The sequence below is a fragment of the Podarcis liolepis genome (assembly GCF_965112155.1).
Source record: "Podarcis liolepis genome assembly, chromosome: 3".
Lineage (NCBI taxonomy): Eukaryota > Metazoa > Chordata > Lepidosauria > Squamata > Lacertidae > Podarcis > Podarcis liolepis.
In genome coordinates, this window is record NC_139557.1 from 87,585,854 (window position 1) to 87,610,685 (window position 24,832).

The 24,832-nt window shown below is 40.1% G+C and overlaps 1 protein-coding gene across 1 annotated transcript in view; it reads right to left on the reverse strand.

Moving 5' to 3' along the window:
* Window positions 1-303: 303 nt before the first annotated feature.
* The window catches only part of KCNK5 (potassium two pore domain channel subfamily K member 5), a 40,330-nt gene continuing 15,801 nt past the window's right edge, over window positions 304-24,832 (reverse strand). Inside the window, exons 3-6 of the mRNA XM_083497202.1 lie at window positions 10,986-11,097; window positions 8,872-9,038; window positions 7,278-7,446; window positions 304-5,755 (exon numbers count right to left, since the gene is read on the reverse strand). Coding sequence (XP_083353328.1) covers window positions 4,938-5,755; window positions 7,278-7,446; window positions 8,872-9,038; window positions 10,986-11,097 — 1,266 coding nt within the window. The 3' untranslated portion in view covers window positions 304-4,937. The remainder of the gene's footprint in view (window positions 5,756-7,277; window positions 7,447-8,871; window positions 9,039-10,985; window positions 11,098-24,832) is intronic.

Here is a 24,832-nt window from a genome sequence, read left to right on the forward strand (position 1 = left end):
GTCTTAGGAATGACTTTAAAATAAAGATAATGTACCTAGACCTTGAATACCCATTTCAACCCCACTATAGGAGTTCTTCAATATCTTCAATAAAATCCATCTATTTTATTGAGTGGTGTTAACTAATATCTACTCTAAGCAGATCCACTGTATTAATCATGTTAATTTCAGCAGGCCTACTCCCTTGAGTAAAACTCAGTTGAGTACCACACAGTATGTTTTCCCACTACAACTTTCTTGAATTCAGTCTAGTATGTCATTTCCTTTTGCCAATTTCCATTAAGTGTGAGAAAGAAAAACTTCTTTTTTAAAAATAATAATCACTTTTTATTGAAAAAGAGTTAAAATAAATTACATTTTACAAAGTCTAATATGTACATACAGTGATTCCAGTGACACAAATCAGCAAACAAAAGTACAGACTGAAACAGGAATTGTGTCTATTCATGTGATGGAGTGAGAGATGAGATCATTAGGTCTGTGCACACTTCCAGAAGCATATGAAAATGGAGACCCTCATTTTAAAATTCAGTGCAGCATAGAAAGCATGAAAACTAAAGGCTCTAGGCAACTTTTAAAATCAGCAGGGATACATAATCCTTTTTCCAGAGAAGATACTAGTACATTTTCACTTGTACCGTATCAATAAAATAAGGGGAGAATCAGATCATGCTCAGGGCAGAAAACTTTAGTTTATATGTTTTGAAACACCCATTGCCAGCAATGGAGTCAACGATGTATTCAAATTAAGAAGAACCAATAAAAAATGTTGCTTAGAAGTTTCATACCACTGTATTAAATTCATAACAGTTGTGTAGGCAAGTGTTTCAGAGCTTCATTTAGTGGCCCCCTTTAAAAGAAAAGCTAGAGCGATATACTCATTTACACTATCTATGGGTCAGTTTTGCAGTGGATATGCATATCAATCAAACATCAATCTGGTGGGTGGGTTGTAAAGTTTCTCCTGTATTTTTCAGAGCAAATTTTCACCCAGTTGCCTCCCTACTATAAGATAGTTGAATACACAATCTCAGTCCCAGGAATGACCCCAATGTTTGGCTAATTCTGGTCATGAGAATATCATCTACACCAGAGCTTTTCAACCTTTTGTTGTCCACGGCTCCCTTGACCAACTACATTCTTTCTGTGGCACCCCTGTGGGACTCAGGAGTCCAGTAGTGTCACCCCTTGTGTGTAGAGCTGGCAGCCTCTCCCCCTTTTTTGAACACCCTCCCTTGTGGGGTGTTCCCTCAGCTTCCTCTCTTTCCCTCTCTCCTTGGGAGTCATCCGGGCAGCTACTGCTGCCGTTCCTGGTGTATGAGCTGCCCGCCCCAAAGAGAGGTGCTTCCCAAAGGCACCATTCGCTCACAGATCTTATAGCCAGAGCTGCTGCAATAAACAGCTGTGTAAGTCTCTGGGATGCAGAGATGTGAAAGGGCATCAGAGGAAGGGAGGGAAAGAAAGAGGGGCAGAGGTTAGTGTTGCCCACGGCACCCCTGACCACCATTCAAGGCACACTGGTTGAAAACCACTGCTATACACTGTTAAGGAAAAAGAAGGAGAGTTGGTGGGTTGTTTGGTCCAATTTATGGAACTGTATTTCCTTTCAATAACACTATGAAGCTTAGCAGCTATTGCCAGCATTCTGGGTTGTTCTGAGCCCAGTGACAACAGTAGCGGTGGGGTGAAAGGTAAAGCAGCAGTACCAAGGTTTCATGATCCACAGCTTAGTAGAGATAGGTGGAAAGGAGACTCCTCCCTTTCCCTACTGAAACACATGCATAAGATTGATGCCCTGGTGCTTTTGAAGGTTAGCAGCTATCTTTTTTTAAAAAAAAATCCCTTCCATAAACACCTATAACATGAACATAAAGTGGAGATTCCCTGCTCTCAGGCCGGAGGAGGAGAAGAAGTTTCCAAACCTAACACTTTCGCTTATTTTCACATTATGGAAATCCTTCTCAATACTTGGCTGAGAATTCAAGCTAGTCAAAGGCACTTCAAAGGGACTTAGACTGAAAAGACTGAAGCTCCACTAAACATGGAAGACAGTACTTCAGACCAGGAGAGTGCAAAGGCAAACCAGTCCTCTGGTAGGTCTAAGGTGACTCCATTGTTTAATGAATTCTAGGTAAAGAAAGAAACCAACAACTAACCGGTAGGATCATAGAACAGTGAAGGGTAAATGAATAGCTTTCAGCAGCTAAAAACCATGATCCAGTAAGTTATGCATATAGCCTTTTGGGCTGGCCACTTTATGACCAAAAAACCCCCACTGCAAGGCACATGGTGGATTTGTTGAGAGGTAAGATTCTACCAGATGATCCAGCTGTTTCTCACATGTCCACTTTGATTTTAACCAGGCACTAGGCAGAACACTGAAGTCTTTGTATCTATCAAATATGTCTTCACTTAAAACAAGGATAAGGTTTCCTTGGAAGTGGGTAAAGTTCCTAAAATGCAGAATATTTCCTAGGAAGGTGTTAATCACATCTAAAGAGCAGTACCTAACCTATGTTTTCATCAGGACACACAAGCTCACCTGTAGATGTACAGGTGAGCCTTAAGATGGAGACCTCAGCTTCAAGTTCCTATCATTTTGTTTCTGCCTGCCTATGCACTAAACAACACAACAGTCACACCAAGAACACATAATGTTTCAAGGCTGTTCCTATACTGATCTTGACACTAAAAGAAGTGTGCACTGTTCTGTACCTCTTTTAGTACAGAGAGAAACCTTTAAGTCATTCATTCATGGAAGACACAACAGATTGCAATGTCAACATTATGAAGTTATTTTCATAAAAATGATTTGCACTTCTGTAACAAAAATGGGACACAGTTCAGTACTTAGTGTATTAACTGCTATTAATATGAGGAACACTGTCACTGATAAAAACAGCAGGACGACATTTTTTGAGTTGTGAAACTGTTTGATGCCAAATGTTGTTTTACAGAGGAAAAATAAGTCATGCCTTCAAAGGGTCAGTCTAACTATTAAAAAGTAGCCACAAAGCCTCTAAGAGAAACATCACTAGCCTCCTGGCCTTATTTCAGCTATACATTACATAATGCATAAGATAACACTGGCAAATCCAATTGAACAATTTCCTGTCTAGAAAAGTGTGAGAAAATAGAAGTTTTGGGTTCCTTCTTATTTCTTTTCTCCTCTTGCAACCTTCCTTGTATATACAGTACACATTTCCAAACAGAAATGAACAGACCATCTTTTGCAGCTAATGCCTTTGAGCTGTCCTTCTGCAGACATTTTCTAAAAAGGGAATACGACACACCTCTTCCCCACTCTTCAGAAGCCAAACAATAGTCAAAAAGAGAAGTTTGAGTATATCTAATCATTCAAGATCAGCACTGCAAAAATTCCACTTGGCCCTTCTTACCATGTCAGATTCAAAAATCCTCCCTCTAAGATTTTCATCATCCACTAATTCTTCCATTTCAGATCAAAACAGGAGGAAGTACAATTAAAATCTACACTGGAGTGACTCACAACCTGATCCTCAAACATCTCTAGGACTGTGATCTAGAACACTTAGGCTAGAACACTTGCTTAGATTGTTCACCATTGTAACTCTGCTCCGAAGATTTATAATGTAATTTAAAAAGGAATACCAACCACTGAGTTAGTTATTTCTCCGCAATGAAAAAGCCAATTATCAGATAAAGCCCTTTGCCATGATATCCAGCTTCGGCTGCTTTTATAAGTCTTCTCATACTCTCCCCAAATGCTAGTTAACATTTTCATTTTACTTAGAAAGCAGTTGAAATACAGCAGAAATATATGAAAAACCAACAACATTGTGTGCCCATAACAAATATGCATCAACTCTAAAGTATCAAATGGAGTGGAGAAAAATGGAATGTTTTAGAATCAGAGAGACAATGAATATAACAAAGCAGCTCTTTGGCTGTTCAGACAAACATAAAGGTATTCAGGCTGTGTTTTGCATTTTTTATATATCTAAAAACCAGTCATTCAAAAGGGCAGTGTCACCAAACTTCACTTAGGAGACACGAGCACATGAAATTCAAGTATTTTCTGTAGACTATGGACAATGGAAGGGCACTTCTGATGCAAAACTGTTTGCCACTGTGCTTTTCTTCATTTTAAATCTGCCATCTGCAATCTCCTCGCACCAATCTGTTACTAAATTTTAAATATTAGTCATATGTACTTTTCCTTATAACCAGGTTTAACTGCAGATAGTTTCTTGTACAATAGAAGATATAATGTCTCCATAAAATTGGTCTGTGTCTAAGTTAGTGCTTTTGTTCATGGACCTTCAGCTCACGACTCAGCAGAACTGGCATAACTTGAACAGTTATTGTTCAAGTTCCCTAGTCAGGACTGCCAATGTATCTCAACTCTGACCTTTAGATACTCAGCCCTTCTGGTTCAAAGCATCCCTTTGAAGGAGAATGGAAAGAGAGCTTCATTGTGCGATTTTGAGCTTGCATGAAACAATCAACATTTTCCACTCTGAGCCTAGATGTGATCTGAATTCAGTTTTTCAGAAATCAAGAGTTAGTGCAGTAACCAGCCATGTCATACATACAATCAATCCAAACCAGTCTGATTTCAAAATCAGAACGTCATTCTTCATCAAATACTGAATAGGCCCAATAACTTTAGGCTTTTCTTCCTAACTTCAAGCACGACCAACTCCCCAAAGGGAAAAGGAACCCTCAAGTTTTTAGAATTGTCACTTCACAGTGAGTAATCAAACTGAGTAACAAACAACTAGAGATAACATCCAGCTGTTGAACGCTTTCAGTATGCTAATGCAAGGAGGTGGTGGCAGTAGAAAATGCCAAACATGGCACACCTTCTTCTTTTTCCTCCTCATGCATGTTCATCTGTTCAAATCTGTGTTAAATGATCTTCAGGAAGCCAGTAACAAAAAAGAAAAAGCTGTTGTTCACGTTGCAGCTTTTGCAGTATTCACTATGTTGTATTCATTCATTAGCTGCTCATAAGGCACAGATATCTCTAAATCGTTATTGGTAAACGTAGATTCATCAGAGGATGAAAATGTCACCAGTTTTTTTGGAGACTCTGGTTCCTCTGCAAGATTGTCATCCATAGACGACTTTGAAGTTTCTTCATCATCTGAAATATCCTCTTCATCCTCATCTTCATTTACAAAAGTTATATTGGCATTTTCAAAGATCAGGGGTCGATAGTCCCTGGAGTCCCATGCTTCTCCTTCTTCCTCACTGATTCGATCCAGTTGATTTACAAACCCACTGCCCTCAATTGGGCTATCCCCAATACGCCTATCAGTTAGATGCCTCATAACATGAAAGTTTTGGAGTCCCAGAGAAACCTCATCATAGTCAAATAACTTGTTCCTTGTGTACATCACTTTGACATCTTGGCTAGAATGTTGCAAGGCTGGCTTCACTGGCTCTCCATTTAGGATTTTGTCATTGCTTGTTTTCAGACCCTTCTTTCCAATCTGCTTGATGAGATCATTGTAAGTCTCTTGCTTCTTGGAAAGGAAGCTGAAAATGTTCACATCTTTTGGGTTAGACATCTGAAGAGCTTTTTTTGTAGGAGGGTGGGTCTCAAAGGACTCCTTCCTTTTTTTCCTTCGTTTCTTGATTGCTTTGTGGACCTCAACAAACATGCTGACCTTCCAGTTAACAAAGAGAGAAAGCCATGCTAAGCCTAGGTAGATCCACAGCTCCACAAAGTATCTGTAGAGTGAATGGTAGGTCATATTTGGATTCACACCTGAAAGGGAAAAAAACAGAAAACAAAATTATAGTACCATACATACATACATGCCTTAACATTAGATTGACATTTTCATGTTTCACAAGAAACACAGGCAAGTTGTGCTTGCAACCCACTAAAAAGGAGATTTTTTTAAAAATGTGAACAACTAATTGTAGGGTCTAATTTGTAGTACCTCTCATAACTTAAAATAGTCATATGGTACTTTGGGATCAGGGTCAGCCTTTGGGCCTGAGATCAAGTACCAAACCTCAACAGTCTGTTCTGCAAACATCAAGTGTCCAAGATTAAAAAGTCTTGTCACATATTTAAATTCCAATAACTGCACATTTATGCTGACAGATGTTTCCATAGCTGGAGCCTTCTTTGTACAGGATCTTGTCTGTCAATGAGTACCTAGGCAATCTCCTCATCACATAACACATTGGCTGCCCGGTTTCTAGCCCTAATAGGCGTTAATGGTGACTTTCTTTAAGACCTACTGGTTGGCTATCTGGAGCAACCTGTCATTCAGAAACCTTCTTGGCAGAGTCTCTAAATTATTATTCTTAATAAAAGTATCTATAAAATGGCTTTTGGGATTTGGCATGCATTTGTGACCGCTCATTTGTACCTGCCCCTTATGTCTAAATACTTGCCCTCAAGCTACTGAGTGGGTACATTGGGAAGAAAGAGGGGATGGGTGGACTTTACGCCCAGCGTGACTGAAGTGGGTCTGCTGGCTGTTTCCTTATTTTTCAGATTAAACAACTGAAGGAAATGGCGAGTCCCTGCATCTCACTAGCTTAGTGGAAGGGTGGTGGTAGCATTATCAAAGAGTTAGTGCTGTGGTTAGTGTTTTACTCTCCCCAATCAGGGTGAAATTCTTCCTCACACCAGTATTATTTATTTTATTTGTTCAGTTCACAAAGCAGGTGGTTTGCAAAATGTCAGTCAAATCCCAAAATGCAACCAATAAAATACAAGAGCAAACATTGCAACAGAACCAAATATGGCACCATAACCATACACAGCAGCAATGCTTCAAGTAATACTGAGCCTCACACAGTAACATAATGTCAAACACGTGGCTGAGCCCATACTTCTTTAAATGGGGTGGGATCCCAGTAATGTAAGAGCTGCCAGTGCCTCAAGGGGGAAAAGATCCCGCATTCATGATAAAGGTGGCCCTCAATGTGTCACCACACAATGAGATACGCTTGCTTGTGGGATAAAAAGAAAGAAAGACTGCAACCGCTGTTCTCAGCTTAATAATTTGCCCTTCCAATCCTTACATGTAATCTGATTGTTTATGTCAGTTGTGCATGAACCAAGAACCACCCACATGACAGCCCGCGTGATTTTTCTTCTTTTCAGAACTGGCGATTCCAATGCCAATAAAAAGTGGTCACTTATATAGGAAATCACTCTTGCAACTCCGCACATTGACTTTGCGGTTGGCGGTTGTGTTAAGAAGTGCTGCAAACGTGCAAAGTATTAATGTTAATTAGCTGCCAGGGTGTCATGAATTGTTACTGACCAGCAACGTAGTCTCCAAATCCTATGGTGGTAATAGTGATGAATGAGAAGTAGAGACCTTCAATATAATCCCAGCCTTCAGTCACCATAAAGACAAAGGGAGGAAGAACCAGGTGGATCAGGACTCCCCAAAGAATGAAAATAGCAGTGCATGCAATTTGTGCTTTTCTCTGCAATAAATGAAAAAAAAAGGGGGGGGGGAGATAAAGATAAATCATTTTGTTCTCTTCTTGTGCATTTTGCATTAATGAAACAAAACCACAACAACCGTCTATCCTGTGCCAAGAATGTAGCAACTGCAGCCAAACTAAAGGAAGTAAATATAGGAAGTAAATGAGTAAAATGCAGGTTCATTTGAATTTTTGGTTATTTCCAGACATGTTTTCTTCTTCTTCTTCTGTTTTCTTGCTGGTAAAGCAAGAAGCATCTTGGCATAAAACCATCACACCATGGATTTTTCCATAGCATTTTTCCTTTGTGTGGAACCTGCCCCACAGTTTAACAGTTAGATCAGAGAAACCTCTTAGTAACTACCATTCTCTCTCAAGTTTCTAACTTGTACATTTTTTGAAATGGAGGTTCTTTTACATAAATACCTCAGCAGAGCAAAAAAAAGACATGGCAAATACACGGTGCAAAACCTGTGTTGTAATAAAACTATATGACACAATGTGATGAAGTTTAAACCATTAGCAAGTTCTTTCTAGCCAATGAAGATTCACCCAGCACCCAAGAAAGAGGGAAACAAACAAACCAAAAGAAACCCCATCTAGCAGAAAGATGGGATTGCTCAATCCTACAAGAGCATAATGTATTTCTTCAACTAAGATAAGCCCGAGCCCCTCAAAACAGGGAATTTAGAGGGAAACAGAAGAGTAAAGAAATACTGTGAGACATGATGATGGTACAAAGGGCAAGGAAATATTATTTTAACAGATCTGGACAGGGTTCCAACCTTTTACATTCTGAAGCATATGCCACCCCTTCGGATTCTTTGCTAAGCAACAGCAGGAAGCCAGTGACAGTTCTGGCTCTGCACTCTTTCTTATTGGCCCTTATTTAGAATTTGCGTGAAAAATCTGGGCAATATATTCTAGCTGCATATCTGAGCAATGTATTCTAGCTGCAATGTATGGACAGTCTTAGGACTATAGGATGGACCAAGAAAGTAGGGAACAGAGGAAAGAAGGGAAGTTGGGGCAGAATGGAAGGCTGGGAATAGCTACCAAGGTGCGAAATTCACATCCCCAATCATCTAAAATTGTTTCTGATATGCTGATATGTGAATTATGGGTAATTTTCCTATACATAGCCTTTTAATTTTTTGTGTAGCTCATGCATAGGAATTTGTACTAAAATTTCAAGCTGCTTAGCTGCCTTGGTTTTAATTCTGTCCAGTACTAATTTATACTGCAAACAGTTCTGGCATGCATCAATACTGTTATCAGTAAAGAAAGGGGATCAATTGCATCTGAGTTACTTCAAAATAAAGGAAATGTTTTCTGCATCATCTGTCTCATAGATTGATTTTAAAGGTCTTCAGAGTTCCATGCATCCTGTGCCGGCAGTAAGATAATCAGAAATTCATTTCGTACCAGGCTTACTCCTCTCTTTGTCAGGAACTGGCCCAGCCTCTTGGCACGTCCTCCAAAAAACTTCCCCAAAGCACTGATCCATGTTAAGCAGAGAGGAACACCAAAGAGTCCATAAAATATACAGAAAAGTCGTCCAGCTGCAGTCTTCGGAGCAACATTTCCATATCCTGAAAAAGAACATTGTATTAAAAGTTACCTATGCCATTTTCGAGCACCAAACAATAATAATTTCTTCTCTGTGAAAGTTTTTGAGCTTGCTCACACATGACAGTTTTGGGTCTGATGTTCTGCAAGATTTTTACTTGCCTCTACTGTGTAACATATGATCATTTAGTAAGTCACGAGTCAGTATTATCATAGCCTGCATATACATATCAGACACACATGGGCACTCACTGCAAACAGTAATAGGATATGAACTGGGCTACAGATTCTGTGATTACACATTGCATCTGCAGAAGCTGGCCTCAGAATTCTGAGTCCTAAGATTCTTTGCTTTCCGGTTTAAAACAAGTAAAGTTTTCAGCCCTTAATAAAGGCATTTGAAAATGAGTGGATAGACAGTGAAATTTCAGAAGCCAGCCAGTAACCATGCAGCTGAATACTGAACAAGACATTGTATTTGCCAGGCTGTCATCTCATGATTGATCTGCAATGCTGGTGGAGGAACCACCTCACTTAGCTGTTGCTCTGTGCAACCACCTCTGTTCTGTGCTGTTCTACATTGTTATGAAGATGGGATCAGAAGATATTCTGTTTCAGGATTCAAACAGGTTACATACGCCACGAAAACTGAAACCAAACTTTATTAAATACTATATGGCATATAACTGCTCAGCCACCTGCCACTGAAAGAGAGAGAGAGACAAAAACAACTCTCTTATGCTTTCAGTCCTCATGGCTGAAAATACGCCAAACAAGGACCTAGGGAGAGCAGAGCCCTTGTTGTAAGTCAATAAGAATATTCAAGTTTAAACCAGTTTTTGCTTTCTTGAACTGTTTATACAAAGTTTTTCTGGGCAGGGGGAGGAAGAAAGAATGTCAAGTTTCAAATTATTTTAAATAATGGTAACAAGTCGAACATAGTGCTTTATTTGGTTATGCAGTAAGGTTTCTACCTCCCCTTGCCCACCTACTCTGGTCAGTATGTTTTCTAACACTAAGCATGTTCTTTCTCAAGACAAACAAACAGACTGTGGCTCTGAAGTTTTCCTACATCTTACAAGATTTTTTTTAACAACATGAAAATTTTTGCAAAACAATAAGCAGCGTAAATAAACCATTTAACACTGTTTTCTTTCATTCTCTCTCTAGCTTGGGAATGAGGCACAAATAATACATAAAGCCTTTTATTGGCTTGATTGTGGCAACTCATTTTAGTCGCTTTGAATCACTTTTGTGACTCAAAATTGTGGTACCCAGAACTCGACACAATACTCTAGGTGTGATCTAACCATGGCAGAATAGAGCAGGACTATGACTGTGATTGTGGCTTCCACTGATGCAGCCTAGAATAGCAATAGCTTCTTCTTTTTGCTGCTGCATCACACTGTTGACTCATGTTAAGCTCGTGGTCTACTAAGACCCCTTGTTCCTTTTCACATGTACTGCTGGCAATCCACGTGTTCCCCATCTTATATTTGTGCAGCTGGTTATCCCTGCCTAAGGGAAAAACCTGACATTTGTCCCTACTGAAATTCATTTTGTTAGTTCAGGTCCAGTTCTCCAATTGGTTAAGGTCCTCTTGAATGCCTATTCTGTCTTCTGCACCATTGGTTACCCCTCCCAGTTTGCTGTCATCTGCAAATATGATGAGCATCCCTTCAATTCCTTCATCCAAGTCATTTATAAAGATATTGAACACCAATGGGGTCAGAACAAAACCTTCAGTCACCCAAATTGTCTATTTTTTCCAGGATGATGTGGAACCCTTAGTGAGAACTCTTTGGGTTTGGTCAGTCAACCAGCTACAAATCCACCTAACAGTTACCTCACTCAACCCACATTTTACCATCTTCTTCGCAACAATTGTCATGGGGGACTTATGCATTCTTTGCTCACCAGAGGTTTAAGAAGGAGAATATTCAGAAAGCAAGAGCAAGCCAAATACTCACCAATGGTTGTAATCACAGTAGCAGCAAAGATGACAGCATTAGGCCAGTTCCAGTAGTTGAAGGTGTCATTGGCATCGATAGAAACCCCTTGTCCAGCAGCTTCTGATACCACCTATAGAAAAAATGACAGCGGTCACTCAAAATGCACCCAGAGAGTTAAACAAGACAAGTCATTCTTCCATTACAAAAATATTTTTTCCATTACGAAAATAAAATGCAGTCTTCGAAATATATTTTACCCCATTCACACATGTTCAATTTTATCAATTTATCAGTGATAATTTTAAGATTGGCAAGAAAATCTAGTACCTCCCAGCTTATAATATTTTTCAAAACCCTATAGTATTTAATAGCTGTAGATTTTGGAAGTAATTGGAATTAAAAGAGTAACTATTCAAAGCTGTAGAGCTATCTTTTGTATTAGATTCTGAAGTCATAAAAACACTTGGGATAGTCTATAGTCCAGTTTTCAAATGCAGTAAGCGATAAACTGAATTTGAGAATGATTTCTTGGTGTTGCTTTAAAGAACACGCAATGTTGTTTTGGGTCTTATCAAGGCCAGAGCGTAAGCATGGTGAATGGAGTCTTTTGGCAAAGCTGTTCAAATGAAAACAGTACAAGCACAGTGGAGTGCTTGTACGCTTGCTGTGCTCAGGCAAGCCTCCATGAAACCAGGCTTTTCAGTTTATTTTTCTTTGCCTCATTTCCTAAATGAATTTCATGCTATCAGGGCTAACTGAGAAAGGGAACTGAGTGCAAAGAAACTTTCAGACTTGCTGTCCCAATTTGAACACTAAATATTTATTTTGGGCATTTTGTGGCAAGCCAGCCCATTCCTGAGACTTAAGCATTTCAGTGTTTTAAACATTTCTCCAAGTACAGCTGTTTTTAACAAGAGTGACCTCGACTTTCTGTAGGCATTACTTTGGGACACACTGCACTTCCAACCTTTTTTATTGGTCCATTGTAGATTGCATATATTGATCCCAGCAAGAGATATGCATTGATTGGAGCCAACGAACCAATAATTTTGTTTTTCTTAAAACGAAACTTTAAAACCAAAACTACTTAAGGGAATTGAAGAGGAATTTTGCAATCCCTTCAGATTTTCCTTTCAGGGATGAGGGAGAAAGATGTCAGGAGCCTGGGGCTTTAAAGGGATGATTTACGGTAATATTAAGGTGGGGATTGTATGGCCAACCTCAGCATCTGCATATTCACATAACACCTAGTGTCTCATAGTACAAACTGTCTCTGACATCACTAGGACTCTCACACTTCCCCATGAGTGAAGAAACACCCTTGCTTTTGCTGAATTCCAGAGAAATCACTGTCAACCTACTGATAAAAAGAGCAAAACTGAGTGCATGTATTTAGTGTATACCTCAGAAACAATGGTAAGCCTTCAGAAATGGAGAATATACTGAACTTCACATGCATGAAATTATGTCAAAACCTGCCCCATGTCATGCATATACCTGACAACTGTAAGTAGCCTTTTGCCCAGCAGGTAAGGACCCAATAGCAAAATGAGCACATACGTTGCATTTATAACACAAGAAGATGAAGAAAAAGAAGATATAAACAAAGTTAAGATCAGGACGAAACTGCTGACCCAGCTAAGAGGCTATTTCCACAATCAGTTAAGGCCGCACTCAGAAAACTAGTGGAACGCAACCACAGGGAGCATGGTCTAATGAGGCAAGCCATTTGTGGCATGACTTTGGCGATTTTCACTATGTGGTCTCTAAAATGCCAGAACAAAATTGGTTTGCATGGGTATGATTTAAGTTATCAGAAAAACATGCAGCACTGCTGCACAGCATGGGCTCCACACAACTGAGTGGACTGATTGAACTGCCCAGAGCCCTTTTAGGAAGAGGTGTAGCAATTCCATTATCTCTCCCCGTCACTCCTCTCTTAAGGCCAAGTGATATTTCATGACCTCAGACTCCCACAGTAAAATCAAAGAATCTGAATGCCACTGTACCTTATGCTGGTTGGGCCATCCTGGATGTCATGATAAACCATGATTTATTGTTACATAATAAACCGTGGTCTCATCCACTACTCCTCTCCTCTGACAGGGTTGCAAAGGGGAGATTGGAAGCTTTCACTTCCATTTTTTGATTGACCTGTTTAATGTAACATCCAAACCCTAAATTGTGGCTAACCTTAACTATGGTTTGTTTAAAAAAATACAAGGCAGCTTCTTAACCATGGCTTAAATTTGGCTTGTTGCACAGAAAACCAGTTAAGATTAAGCATGGTTTGTTGGGCTGGTCAAAACAAGCAACTGTGCTTAATAATCATAATAAAAAACAGAAGTGAAATATTCATATGACTGTGCCAGAGGGAGAGAGGGGAGGGGACAAGCATAACGGTCAACGTGGCTCAATTCTGTCATGTAAAACAATGGTTTATGACAATGTCTGAAACAGCCCAATATGCTAAGTCTTATGCAGATAACTTCATTAACCACAATCTCTGTTCAATTATGCATTTCAATCTATACCCTTGTCTGCAATTCAAAGAGTCAGTGAAGCAACACATGCATAATAGTTTCTTCTTCCTCTCACATACAGATGACTACACTGTGAAGTTTCAATCTTACAACAGGCCAACCAAAACTACTGGGCTCACAGAATTTTGGATATGTTGCTGTTAAACTGAGGCACCTCCTCCTCCCCTCAAAATTAATTAGATTTATGACAGCATTAACAGGTGATGGTTAATACAACTTCTTCCAAATTGGCTTTCTCCTATTCCTCATATATGAAATAGCAGACACAATCTTCAAGTGCTTGTGTTTCAGGGTAAAGAGGCGGGAGGCATAAATCAGCAGATGGAGAGGAAGAGCATATCAATGCAGTTCATATCCTGAGAAGCTACAGGGCCAACTCTTCCCCATTGCTGTGTCAACATTTCACAAGTTCGCGCTCACAGCTGTTCTTCTGCCAAAGCTGCACCTCCCTCTTGTCCCCATTGGCATGCTTTTGCCTAGGATGAGCTATGGCCTTGCTTGACACCACTTTCATTCTTTTCCTCATGTCTTTTGGCTATAATAAATCTCAACATGGAACTGAAGCAATATGGAGTTCATTTCAAAATACACAATCGAGCCATAAAACTTCAGGACACTTCTGGAACTGAGGTGTTATGACACAGAGCAGGCATTGTCCTGTTTGTTTGTCTTTTTGAGAGGGCTTAGTTATTATCAGGGTATCTAGAGATCTATCCTAAAGGCATTCAATTTTTATTTAAAAATGGAAACTTGCAAGTCTTATTTCTGTTAAGGTTGTTTTTTTGCATACATTGCATACATGCATGTGTGTAGGATTTTTCCTAAATAATTGGAAACCTGCTTTTATTTCATAATTTCTTCCGATTCTCTTCAGCATAATTCAGTTCATGGGCCATATTTTGTGCCAACTCCTATTGTTGTAGTAGTGGTGGTTGCCATTCATTGATCTCAAGAGTGTGCCTCCAGGGAAGAAGACAAACCACTGTGTTAGCAGCACTGACATGAACCCCCTGTGAGCAATATGTTTGGTATTAGCTTGGCTGCAGGAGTTGCTGGTGTATGAGGTGCCATCCAGCTGTCTTAGGGACTCCATTCTGGATTGGCGTAGGCTCCTTAGCATTTTCTTCTCCCAAGGATATCTCTCAAGGCAACAGAGGTTTAGGAACCAGAGTTTTCCTTCTCATAGATGATGAGTCCCATCTGCTCCAGCCTTTAAGTAATTAGGTACTAGACTAGAGGAACATGAAGCAAAACTGCTATGCTTGCCAGCATATAGCTAGAAGCCATACACACAACTCATGTTTAAAGGCACATGGTAACCTACCCTCAAAGCTTAGTCACGTGGCTCCTGCAATTCGAGTTCCTCAAACTTTAAAATTGCTGTTATCCACCCTAAGCCTTTAAGGAAACAGGGGTTAAGTTTTAAACAAATAAATTATAGTTCTAAGAGCACAGAAACAACAGGGATCTCTTCCAAAATTACAATCTCACCTCAGCTATGTTAATTGTTGCTTACAATGCCTTAGGATACATGTACAACCTTGAAGCAGACACAACTGAGATTAAAAATAAAGGAATCACGAGGCCGGAAAGAAGTGAATATTGTTGCATGGTATAAAAAGAAAGTAACAACTCTGAGCTGAAGACATTCCACAACACACTGAAGTAAATAATATTTGGGCCATTCAAACAAATTTAACTAGCAAGCGCCGTGTTTCAGATTTTCTTAAATTTGCCTGTGAAAGGTTGCTTTAAAAGTTTCAGAATAAAGAGCCTAAAGGGGTTGGAGAAAGGCAGAGCTGAAGCACCAACATATGCATATTAGAAGCACTGCCCAGTTTTTCAGCTGCTCCTGAGGCTTCAAAGAAATGCTTCCAGATTCCTCAGCTTCTCTTCAATCATAAAGGCTAGAAGCACGCCTGAAAAATTTCGACACTGCGAAGGAATCACCTGATTCCATGACAAAATGGCAGCTCCCGAGTCCAGCTAAAGCCTTATAAAAAAGCTTGGTGTTTTTTTACAACTGCACAATATTATCGGAAGGTATGCTAGCGCAGTCACAATTCTTATCTGTTCAGATAAAGCAGAAGATTATGGCCATATAAAACTTGTTTTGCTGCAATAGGTTTCATCAGATGATGCTTATACACCTTGGCACAAGGCTGTTTACAAGTCAACACAAGCAGGAATAGCAACACAGGCAGTGACAAAATTAAGCTCTAGTAAAGAGCTAGACTGAACACCTTGCAATATAAAGGCTATACAGTTTTCAGATAGGGATGTGTTGAAATGTTAGCCTAGAAATATTTTCAGGGCAAATGAGCCTTTGAGGGGTTCAAAATATTGCCCCAAACCTGCTTATTTTTATGGGTGGAGGTTCCCTAGCATTCTTCACAGCTATTTTTCCCCCTGGACTGCAAATAATTCAGTACCATTTCTCTGCTCTGATATCCACTTCAGTGGTCCTAGCCAATTAGGGACCAGGCAGTCAGTGTGATGATGCCAAAAGTAGCTGAGTTAGAGAAATGGCAATGATTTCTGGTCCTGTGGTCAATGCTAACTAACCAGGAACACATTGCCTCTCTAGTGCCACAAAAGGTTTGTTCTGCAGTTGCAAGAAATCTATCTTTTCATATGGAAGCACCCAACACTTGGAACTCCCTGCCCATTAATATAAGGCATGAACTTTTACTGCATTTTTTGGCATCTGCTAAAAAAAAAAATTGTTTCAGCAAGCCTACCCAGGAATGCAATTTTTGCATGTGATTTCAGTAAGTATAGTTTTTAATAAAAAAGAAAATAACACCAGTAATTTTTAGTAAAATGTCACTTGTTTTTAATGTTTGCTTTTTTATATGTATCTTTTTATATGTCGTTATCCATGTTATATGTATTTGTCCTATGTGACCCAATTGTGCTATTATTTTCCTTATTTCATGAAACACTCAAATTTTAGAAACGAGAATCTGCATTTAATGCCTGCTTCCAAGCCCCTTATGTAATTTCTTTCAAGATAGTGGAATGTCTGTGGATCTGTTATCTAATCACAGGAACACACAAGATACCAACAATTTAGCCAATCACAACAAAACAGCCCAGGAGCATGGGGTTTGAATTTATAATCAGATGAAACTTCATATCACTGTTCCTCTTTCAGCGGTTTTTTATTTTAACAGAAGCCAGCAGCTACAGAGCAAAATAGTAGGAGACAATAAGCCCTCCAGCTGCTCTCCCTGCAGGCCTGCCTTTGACTTCATCACTAGCCCTTTGGAGAGAAGGAGGAGAGATCAAGGCAACAAACAAGAAAGGAGACCCAGAGGTTGAATAAAACATAATCACATGGGTCTACATAAAAACAGCAACACAAACCAGCAGTCTGGAGACAGAAACTTCTTCACACACAAGAAAGGGGATTCTCCTCTTCTTTCTGTTTTCCCCAGATAAGTTTGTAACCAGAAATTTTATAAACACAGCATTTTGACGATAGAGAAAGGGTGGAAAGAGACTGAAGTAAAGAACTTTGGTGCGGGGCGAAAAGAGGCTGCAAAAAAGGGGCAAAAGTCCAGATCACATGCAACTTGGAAGATAAGCTGCACCACTTCTCTTAACCGTCACTTAAGGTGTCAACTCCTTTCCAAGCATTGAATAGGAGGCCAGATGCGTATGTGCAAATGTGTGCGTAACAAATACATTCCTAGGAATTAGGACTTCCTCAGAGTGTATCCAAATCATGAGCACTCAGGCCTTTGGTTCCTGCCCATCCCAATTTCCCATCTCAGACATAAATGGTAATGTTATGAATGTTCACTTGGCCTCTGCCTCCCCAGCTGCTTGAAACCTACTGGCACATGACCAGGGTCAGGAGCAAACAGCCAAACAAGCAACTCTTATAAGCAGCCTCAGGCACTTGACACAGCAGTCTCTCAGGGACTCTAGGAAATTGACTTAGGATGGCTGTTAAATCACTCTCTGCTTCCCTCTTACTTCCCACCTAGTAACATTATTTGAGATTCCATTTGATACTTGACTTTTCTGGGAATGCTCAGTGACCTTCGGGGGAGAGAGAAAAACAAACAGGTGAATTGCATTGTCTCAAGCTGGCAGGCAACACCCTAGAGGTTTGCAACCTGTGGGGAATTTTACACTTTCATTTAACTGACCTTAATAGAAAAGCAAAATTCGAAGGGCTTAGGGGTGAAAGAGTCCAGGATATGAGTCAGCATCAACATTCATGTGCACTTGCATTGAAGGAAGAGTGGGTCATTAATCATATATATATACATATGCAAAAGCCAGGGATACTCTGAGATGATAAGTAGCTGCATATGCCAATTCCCATATCAGCAGGGATTATTTTAACAGGCTCATTAGTAGGGGTGGGGAACTTGTGGCCCACCCAGATGAAGCTGGGCTACAGATCCCAGGGCTGGCCCACCCATGAGGTGGACTGAGGCAGCTGGCTTAGGAGGCAGAATCCAAGGGGCGTCACTGCTGGAGAAGTGAGGAGAAGTGGCTTCTGGTGAGGGTTTTCAGGAAATCTCAAGAGATCTTGCTGGAACCCACTACCATGTGATCCCCGGTAAGTTAGGCTACAGCTACTTTCCCATTTTGCCTCAGGCAGCAAAGATGCAATGTTTTGAGAAGCATTTCCTGTCTATCTGTTTCAGCCACAAGTGGCTGTTTGCTAAACTCAATTCCCCCCAAATCTTGATGACCTCTTCATCATGGCCCATGTCATGGTCCCCTGCGAAGTTTCTACCCTCTTCTTGGCAGAGAAACATATGCGTTAGGTGTGGAAGTCTACTTCACATTTACCACTGTAGCTAAACTGAACCCCTCACACCCTATAAATCAGTCGTCTGGCATCATCTCTTGAAATGAGAACAATGGGAAGTCTTATATGGTATGAAGACTAGTTACTTTTGCTTGGAGATCTAACTGGATCACCAACTTATAACTCTGTCAACATCCAATGTTATCACCCATCTCCCCGCAAAGCGTTATCATACACTTTACTAGTAATGTTGCCAAAATGACAGGGGCATAAACATCTGAATACGTGGGTCTCTTTACTCATGAGAAACATGTAAGGAGCAAAATGTTATTTCTAATTTAATCATTTGCCCAGCCTAGCTGATATATTAGGAAGATAGTGTATAACTTACTTCCTTTCAGAAGATTCATAGCAAGAGCATGAGACTCTTGAGACTGGAACCCCACTCCCTCTTCTGCTTCACTGGCAGAGCGATGCAGTATAAAATTAATTGAGCATAAATTTAGCTAACTCCATCTGAAGACAATTTAAAAGAGCTTTGGCTTATTTCTTATAGGGAAACTTTACTGTGAATTAGCCCAAAGGCATAATGGGAGCCAGGTAAATAGAGCAGGAAACTAGGGAAAGTTCACATATTGTCCTGGCAGATCATATCTATATTCATAAAATGCTGACTTCCAAACAGTAGTTACGTACAGCATGACCCTTAGAAACGGAGGATACAAACATAAGGTAAGAAGGCCCCTGTTGGATCAGGTCAAAGGCCCATCTAGTCCCCCATTCTGTTCTCACAATGACCAACCAGATGCCTATGCAAGCAGGACCCTCCCCAGCTGTGACTTGGTCATCATGGCTAGCAACCACTGATGGACAGTCAAATTTCACCTGCAAAACACTATGTATTCCTTACACTGTGTGTGGCCCTCTCTAGCACCTAGGTATTCATTGCAAACACTGAAACATAGCTGTGAAAATTGTTCACCTCCCTTCAGAGGAGTGGATTCAGATTTTACTGCTGCAAGTGGCACCACTACCCGACATCTAGTTTCTGAAATGCATGAAAAAACAGGTCCATCGCATGAAGTGGACCTGCATTAGGAGGTGCATGTTGACTCCCACCCTATACACTATTGCAGTTTCTGGAAGACTAAGCTATCTATGAGATATATAAGAATTGCTGCCAGTTTTGCTGCTCCACCCAAGCAAGAGTGAAGCAAGGGGGGAGAAAAGCGGGGAGTGTTCAAAGTACAGACGCTAATACTATTTGCACTCTTTGATAGCTGTTTAAATTTGCTAAGGCCTTATTCAGGTTTTCATCTGTTATTGCCTATTGTGAAGAACTGATTGTTGCTAGCAGATACCGTTTAATCATTTCAGCAGTTGTTTTGACTTGCAGTTATCTTTCAAAGGAATGGAATCAAAGTTCAAAGTGCTGTTGCAATTTCTCCACTGAAACGTGAACTTTTCTCAGCTGTGCAGGTGCAGCTGGAGAACTTTATGCACCGCATAAAGTGGATTACCTGGTGAGTCAGGCTATAATCAAATTAAAATTTTGGCTATGCTCCCCCTCTTATCAGCTGGCCTATGTGCTGCACAGGTTTTTTTTAAGAACCAAAGTGAGTAACATCACTGTAGAGAAAAGTGAAGTTAAAACATTCAACACAAAATTTAAGGTTGCAATCCTAACGATGCTTATTTGCGAACACATTTGGTTGGAATCCGTAGGGCCTACATTGGAATAAATATAGCTAGATTTGGGCTACCTGTTAAACCTATCAACTGATTAATGAGCAAGTGGATAATAAAATCTGCATCTCAGCAACACAAATATATGTAACAACTCCTGCTGGATCAGAGTGTATGTAGTCCAACATCCTTGATTCAACTTGGGGTGGTCTGGTTCTTCTGGGAAGTCTACAGCTGGCTATGAAGACAAAAGCCCTCCCCTGCTGTTCCTCCCCAATAATCACTTTTTAATGCAAAAAGCACCAAGAAACCAAATCATACTTTGAGAGAACAGCTTTGCTCTTTCAGATCATTTTTGTAGCATTTATATAACAGTACTACTGAGTGTTCACATATTTTGGGGCTTCAAGGCACGATGTCTCATTTATTGCTGTTCGTCTGTTATTTACTGTGCTAGCAGCCTAGACTTGCATCTGAACAAACCTCTGTTTCTTACCTAACAAAGCGCCCAGAGCTTGTGGCAAAGTCTGAAATCTAAAGCATGCAAGTAAATGCTGCCTGGTTTCTTGTTTATTTCTTATGTAACAGAACTACACACACTGGGCATAGTTTTACTTCTGATTGCTGCGGGAGAGGGAGGGAGGAGATGTCGTCCAAGATTTTGTTGTTTTATCATCTATGAGCTGATTTGCCAAAGATTTAGGAATTCTCAATTTTTAAAAAAGGAAATGGGAGAGGGAGGGGAGTCATGTTTCATAGTAGCTATACTCTGCTTCATCACCAGCCTTTGTGATTATATCTGTCTATCTATATCTCTATCTATACAGTGGTACCTTGGGTTACATATGCTTCAGGTTACATACACTTCAGGTTACAGACTCCTCTAACCCGGAAATAGTACCTCGGGTTAAGAACTTTGCTTCAGGATGAGAACAGAAATTGTGCTCTGGCGGCGTGGCAGCAGCAGGAGTCCCCATTAGCTAAAGTGGTGCTTCAGGTTAAGAACAGTTTCAGGTTAAGAACGGATCTCCGGAACGAATTAAGTTCTTAACCTGAGGTACCACTGTATGTCCTAACAACAGCTCTATTACAAGCACTACTTATTAATCAAAGGGTGAGCAACAACTTCAGTGCAATAAAAATAAAAAAATGTAAAAACCAGAACATATGTATCATCTCCCACCACTACCTCAGTGAGACTCACCAGAAGCCCACAAAACCAGAGCAGTTTCCATTGCACTGAATGCTGGAATCACTCAGGCTCCAGGGAAAGGAATAAAGCATGACCTGAGATAACTAAACTAAAATGAACAAGGCAAATGTTTCTGTTCCACTTGGAATGGTTTTATGTGTTTTAGAATTGTAATTGTTTCTATTATTGTATACCATGGTGAAGGAGTGGGTAAAAAATCTAATAAACAAACAAATAAACCAGGTTTTAGAATATGCATGTAAAGTGAAGATGGTAACAATTAAGCTTAAAGGATACCTGGATCTTAAAGGATCTGCAGCAATTGGTTTTCATTTGAACAAGTCTGAACTTTGCACTGTTAAGCTGGGGGCAGAATCAGAGCAATTAATGTTGGCACTCAACATAAATAGCTGTTTAAAACAAGCTAAAACCACGTTGCTTCAGTGCCAATGTTACAGGCAGCTTTAGAAGCAAAGGATATCTTTACATACATTTACTATATATTAAATACTTCTTTTTGATTCCTCGTTGGGGCATTATATAGTTCCCTAATCTGTTTCTTCATAGGTTACTGATAAAATGCTACCAGAAAACATAAAAAGATTGCATTGTGGTGGCAAGCCAGCAGTATCTGACAACATGTTGTTGCACACCATTCCAGTCTCTGAGTGGTGTGAGATTCCAGGGGTGCAGTTGCTTACCCAGGGTTCTTGTTTCCTTTGGAACTGAGGCACAGCAGAGACTGTGGTGTCTTTATGATAATCACACACATATACAACCTGAGCCTATGATGATGGAAGGGTTCAAAGCATTACACTCCAAGAGGGTCCTGTTTTTCCCATTGCTGCAGCCTTGGATCCAGAAAGAAATGATGTCTCTCTGACCCTCTGCTCAGCTTGCTGCATTTAACAGCCTGACATTTCTTTCTCTCTAGCCCATATCCCAACCAACTGCAATCCAAATACAACTCTTTTTTCCTGCTAACTATCTCTCGTGGAAGTGGGGGCTCACACCCATCCTATCTGCTTTGTTTGGTTGCCCATTACCTTTCTTTTGTTCTCCGTTATGGCTCTTCTCCCAGGTGATTTCCTGAGCATGGAAAAACTGGTTTGACCTGTATTTTGACACTGCTAAATTCAATGCCTGGCAACCCATATTAACACTCTAAGCACTGATTAAACACCAAGAACCACTAGACCCAGGAATTTAGGGGAGGTTCTGGCATCCACAAACTCATTACTATATGAACCTATGTTCATGAAGACATTGCAATAGGGAAAGGTTACACATGCTGTCCTCACATGCATTAACAAAAAAGATAAAAGAAAACTTAACTCATGGCATGTAAATTGGCAACTATAAATTGGGTCCTCTGCTTGTCCATTGTCCTGCAGCTTACAGTGCAAATGAATACCATACTACCAACAAAAGGTTACCAGGCATCACAGACTGCTGGATCACACCCAGAGCAAATCACTGTCATCCTTGAACGTTTGACCTACTTGCATGATGTCAGAGCAAATAAGCAGAAGCTAGGATGAAAGCACAATTATTCCATCCTTACATGTTGGTTTAACACTGAACTTACTTTCTATTTCTTTTCCCCCAACTGCAGAAGCCATTTCTAGTTAATAAGTTACAGGCATCCTTGACTAGAAGAGCTATGACTGATTACCAGTCCTCTTAACAGATACTAATTCTGCAAGTTAACATAACTACACAATGGACATGCTTTACTTCTGAGGCAACTGGAGTGGGGGTGGGGAATGGCCTTCCAAATTTGGATGATTTCCCCCCATTTAAAACAGCCAATAATTATCTCCCTGTCATGAAGTCTGAAGAGTACTTCAGAACAGAAAACAGAAATCAGTGTCAACAGTGGTAAAAGACAAACAAGCAGCAGCTGAGAAAAAGCCTGCTGTCAGAAAGCCGAACAATTTGGTGTGGGCAGATTTCTTCAGTACAGAATTCTATTTAAAGTGTTAGAGCATATTATAAAATCTGCACAAAATCAAAATATTTAAATGAACTACCATTAAAATGTGGCTATCCCAGTGTCGTATTTGTCAGAGTACAACTTAAAACCCTAATTCATGTGGCCTGATTTGCATGGACCATGGTTTAGAATTATGTGCAAACCAAGCCCAGTGCCTTAACTATAGCTTATTAACTATGGTTCATTAGTGGAGATAAGCCATGGATATTTGTTGGCTTACTGAACTTAACTATGATTTAACATTATGTGCAAACAAGGGGACTTCCTTAGCTATGCTTTAAGTGTGATTTTACAATCGAAATTGCTCACCAAGCAGAGACACTACACAAGAGCAGCTGTAAAGCAAAATTGCTTTCAGTGCTAAGCCATTGTCACGGCCAACTCTGTCTGGTAACAATATCAGTTTCCCTACCAATGTGGCTTTTGTTTCACAGCTGCAACATGCATAGCAGAGGAAAACTTAAAAGGGACCTTTTTGAATTATTTTCTTGGTCCATGTTTGCACTGTTGAAAGATTGCACTGTTGAAAGATTGCAACTAAATGCAGCTTTATTAAATGCCTATTTAACCTGTAGAGAAGGGTTTCAAGTCATGTTTATGTGCCAGATACCTGCTGTTCAAGGTTTCCAAAACAATTCACACAGGTAGCAGCAGACACAGTAATAATGTCACACTTTCACTCCCTGAACTGACATAGGTGAACTAGGATGCCAGTGTGTGCATTAAGCAAGGATGTGCTTTGTGGTTTTTAACTCTCCCTAAATTTTCTATAAAGTGCAGCTGGGGAAATAAAGCCAATAAACATTGCAGCAGCAAAGTGGAGCAAGTAAAAGGGTTAAGAAACTGTACTGCTAAGAACTCCAGGTATTTCCTTGATAGGGGAAGGTGGGGAATTAGCTGTTGACAAGAGCAAATGAAGCACTCAAGAGAAAATTTCCACACCTCCTCTCTAGCAGCTGGCTAATGGGAAGGGGTACTGTGATCCAGTGAGCAGGAGCAGGGTACCTCAATGGCTTTCAGGAGAGCAAGGAGAGGAAAGTGGGGTGGAGGAAACAAGTCAATCAAAACCAAAACAGACCTAGGATTGTTTGGTTGGTTGGTTGGATGGTTTGTGGCTTAAGCGTAGCTTGTTTCACAAATTCTGAGTTAATAAAACCATAGTTTGACTTAGTGTGATATATGTGGCCTGTGTGTGAGGATGAGAAGTACAAATGATGCCTGTGCTCCTAGATACAAAATTTTATTTATAGTTAATCCCAAAAAGCTAAAACACAAGAAAAACATAGACACTGCTTCAAGACAAGAAGCTTGGAATTCAGTTGCCTAAAAGAGAATTCACAGCCTTAAAAACCATAGAAGTATAACAAAAAAAATGGACACCAGTATTGATAACTTCTGTCGAAATAGTGTGATCTTAAATCAAAGTGAGATACAAAAGAATGGTGCATCTTGTTTTCCCTGCAGAGCTTTGCAAACATCTACTAGCTCAATCATCAGCAGATAGATATTTGTTCTTCTGAAAAATGATAGCTTGGTTTTTCAAGACAGATGGCAAATGAAGTTTTGCAGAATTCTGTGATGTTTATAGGCGGTGCATGGAAAATTACAGAAGAGTAATTGACCAAACACAGCATGTCTGCCTGAGGACAGGACTCCTCCCAAGACACAAGAACA